Source organism: Nicotiana tabacum, chromosome 18 (assembly GCF_000715075.1).
Source record: "Nicotiana tabacum cultivar K326 chromosome 18, ASM71507v2, whole genome shotgun sequence".
NCBI classification, from domain to species: Eukaryota; Viridiplantae; Streptophyta; class Magnoliopsida; order Solanales; family Solanaceae; genus Nicotiana; species Nicotiana tabacum.
The window spans coordinates 99,773,314-99,776,881 of record NC_134097.1 but is presented as its reverse complement, the minus strand read 5'-3'; the positions used below and the strand labels follow the sequence as shown (position 1 = coordinate 99,776,881).

Sequence of the window (3,568 nt, the reverse complement as noted above, 5' to 3'; positions counted from 1 at the left end):
GGACTTGGGTATTTCTTATGAGACTCAAATCTGATGTTATTTTCCTACTCAAGAACTTTATTAGTATGATCAAAACACAGTTTGGAAAGCAAATTAAGATGTTTAGATCAGACAATGGGAGTGCGTTTTTTAACAGTGCATGTAGTGACTTATTTCAAATGCACGGGATTGTTCATCAAAGCTCCTATCCATATACTCCCCAACAAAATGGAGTTGTGGAAAGGAGACATAGACATATACTGGAGACTACTCGAGCAATCAGATATCAAGGCCACTTACTTGTTAGATATTGGGGACATTGTATTGATGTTGTTGTATACATAATTAATAGAATTCCCTCTTCTGTTTTGGGACATAAGTCACAATATGAATTACTTCTGAATAAGCCACACTCATTGACACATTTAAAGGTAGTTGGATGTTTATGTTTTGTTACTAATCTGACAGGCCATGATAAATTTGTTTCTCGAGCTGTGAGGTCAGTCTTCCTAGGATATGCTGCACATCAAAAAGGTTACAGACTTTTGGATTTAGAGAATAGAGTATTCTTTATAAGCAGAGATGTAGTATTCTATGAGAATATATTTCCCTTCCACATAGCTGAAGGATCATCAGAATCATTGTTCCTTGATAAAATTCCAGTGCCAAGACAAGATTGTGATGAAGAACTGAAAGCAGTCAGTTCTGCTACTGATACACACATTGAGGGAACCAATATGTCATGCTCTCCAACTCCAACTCCAATTATCTTAGATGAGCAGGACATTTCACACCCTGTTGAATATAACAGTGTGGATAGCCTTGGTGATTTTCTTATTTTGCCTGATGATGAGGAACATAGAAAATCTACAAGAGTATCTAAGCCTCCCATATGGCTTAAGGATTATGTCAGAGATGACAAGAGAAGTTCTACAAGCTGCTGCAAGTACCCTATTTCAGAGGTGATTGGATATGATAGTAACTCTTCAAGATATCAAAGCTACTTGGCAAATTTTTCAATGGAAATGGAACCTACATCATATTTAGAGGCAGTGAAGGACAAGAGGTGGGTAGAGGCAATGCAGGCAGAAATCAAAACATTGGAGGACAATAAGACTTGGGAACTGATATCCTTGCCACAAGAACAAAAGGCAATAGGATGCAAATAGGTTTATAAGATTAAATATAAGGCATCAGGAGAAGTTAAAAGGTTCAAAGCTAGATTGGTGGCCAAAGGGTATAATCAGAGAGAAGGTTTAGACTACCAAGAAAGTTTTTCACCTGTGGTGAAAATGGCTACTGTCAGAAGTGTGTTGTCTATTGCAGCTTCAAGGCAGTGGTCTATGATGTTTACAATGCTTTCTTGCAAGGAGATCTATCAGAGGAGGTATATATGGAGGTAACTCAAGGTTTCAATGGACCAAAAGCTGAATTCAGAGTTTGCAAACTACTTAAGTCCCTCTATGGACTTAAGCAGGCATCTAGACAGTGGAATCTCAAGCTCACATCAGCCTTGGTGGATGTTGGATTTCAACAGTCATTTAGATTATTCTTTGTTCATCAAAAGATCAGGAGATCACATGGTGGTAGTTATGGTCTTTGTTGATGACCTTCTTATCACTGGAGACAACTTCATCATGATCAAACAGACTAAGGATGATTTACAAACCTCTTTTAAGATCAAAGACCTAGGAGAGCTGAAGTACTTTATGGGCATAGAATTTGCACGAAATAGTGATGGTATATTAATGCATCAACGCAAGTATGCCTTAGAACTCATAGCTGAGTTGGGCTATCAGGCTCTAAACCTGTTTCCTGTCCTATGAAGCCAAATGTGAAGGTCACTACTGTTGACTTTGACACTCATACAGGTACTTCTGATGACATATTATTGACTGATCTAGGGCCATATCAAAGGCTTTTGGGTAAGCTTCTTTATTTGACTGTTACAAGACCAGATATCTCTTTTGTTGTTCAAAGTTTGAGCTAATTCATGCATAGTCCCAAGGTCTCTCATATGGAAGTTGCACTCAAGGTGGTTAGATATATCAAAAGCAGTCCTGGTCTGGGAGTTTTCTTGGCTGCTAAGTGTTCTGAATCACTTTTAGCATTTTTTGATGCAGATTGGGCTGCATGTCCCAACACACGAAAGTCAGTAACAGGCTATTTCGTCAAGCTTGGCTCTTTCTTGATTTCTTTGAAATCTAAGAAGCAATCCACTATCTCTAAAAGCTCAGCAGAAGCTGAATATCGCAGCTTAGCATCCACAGTTGCAGAGATTACATGGATTATTAGTTTACTCAAGGAGCTAGGAGTGGATCATAATTCACTTGTGCCTATATACAGTGATAGCAAATCAGCTCTTGCTATTGCTGCCAATTCTGTATTTCATGAACGTACGAAACACATTGATATTGATTGTCATTTCGTTCGTGAAAAGATTCAATTGGTCTTGTTTCTACTCTCCATTGTCCTACAGCTGATCAGGAAGCTGATATACTCACAAAGGGACTTGGTCGCATTCAGCATTTCTATTTGCTAGCTTGAATATCTTTCCTAGTCCTAGCTTGAGGGGGTGTAAAGAATATAGGTTAACCCTAGTAGTTAACTTTAGTTAGCCTAACTTAACTATATTATTAGTTAGTGTTAGTGATCTACAACTGTCCTAAGGTGATTAGTTAGTTAAATATACTGTAGCTTCTCCTTCTTAGTAATTGAATCAGTTGTATCAATACACAGAGCATAGCTCTTGTCCGATTCTCTCTCGAAAATTCTCAATCTCAGTTTCTCTCTTCAATTGCACATTGTAGAATTCTTCACATAAGAAAGAAGATGGAGTATTTTGAGGAGGTAAAGCTGAGACATTGCTATCGGGAATGTAATAAAGTGGCCGACAATCTTTCTAATTGTGGCTTACATAATGCTATTACTTGGTACACTTCCTTCCAGCAACTTCCCACAGAGGCTAAAGGAGATGTTAACATGGATAGACTCCAATTCTCATCATTCCGAACGACAAAAAAAAAAAAGAACAACTTCATACTGGATCGACAATTGCTAAGACTTTATAATTTTGATGTGCCTTGATATCCTCATGTATATGACATGGGTCTGGCATAGAATTTGTCGTCCCCAATTTTTATTTTTTACTTATGTGATGGCCTATAAATGTACTGGTTGGAGCATGTTCCTCCTCTGTTGGGACAGAGAGTTTGGGATGCTAACTCTTATGTATTTTGTACTCTTATGATTTCTCAATAATAGCAGCTACTGTTTGAAGCCAAAAAAAAGTTTTTTAGAATTAGATTTTGAGAGATTTGGTATTTTCTAGTGTTATGTGGCTGTGAGTCACTAATTTGTGTGTCTTGATCAAATAGCTTCTACACACTAAGTTGTTTGACTGTGAATTAATTGCTTGCGATCTTTTGTGACATAGTGAAATAGTTTCTTTTGACAATGAGTTTTGGTGGCTTTCCTGAGTGATCCTCCTTTTGCTATTTAATGATCCTTTAGCACTAATAAGTGAATTAAATGCGTTCCTTTTGCATAAATTTTTCATTAAGACTAGCATTAGAGTTTAAAGAAAATG

General features: G+C 37.4%; 1 protein-coding gene across 1 annotated transcript; it reads left to right on the top strand.

The window, feature by feature from the left end:
* Positions 1-207: 207 nt before the first annotated feature.
* LOC142172601 (uncharacterized) lies at positions 208-1,148 on the top strand. The gene is made up of 2 exons (XM_075236263.1): positions 208-300; positions 411-1,148. The coding sequence occupies exons 1-2, from the start codon at positions 208-210 to the stop codon at positions 1,146-1,148; spliced, it is 831 nt and encodes a 276-aa protein (XP_075092364.1).
* The last annotated feature ends 2,420 nt before the right edge of the window (positions 1,149-3,568 follow it).

What these genes read in the sequence shown, in the direction of transcription:
- LOC142172601 (XM_075236263.1), top strand. Translation starts at nt 208, where the DNA reads ATGGAGTTGTGGAAAGGAGACATAGACATATACTGGAGACTACTCGAG. An exon ending in TGTTAGATATTGGGGACATT is followed by an intron (nt 301 to 410) that starts GTATTGATGTTG and finishes ACACATTTAAAG; the next exon opens with GTAGTTGGATGTTTATGTTT.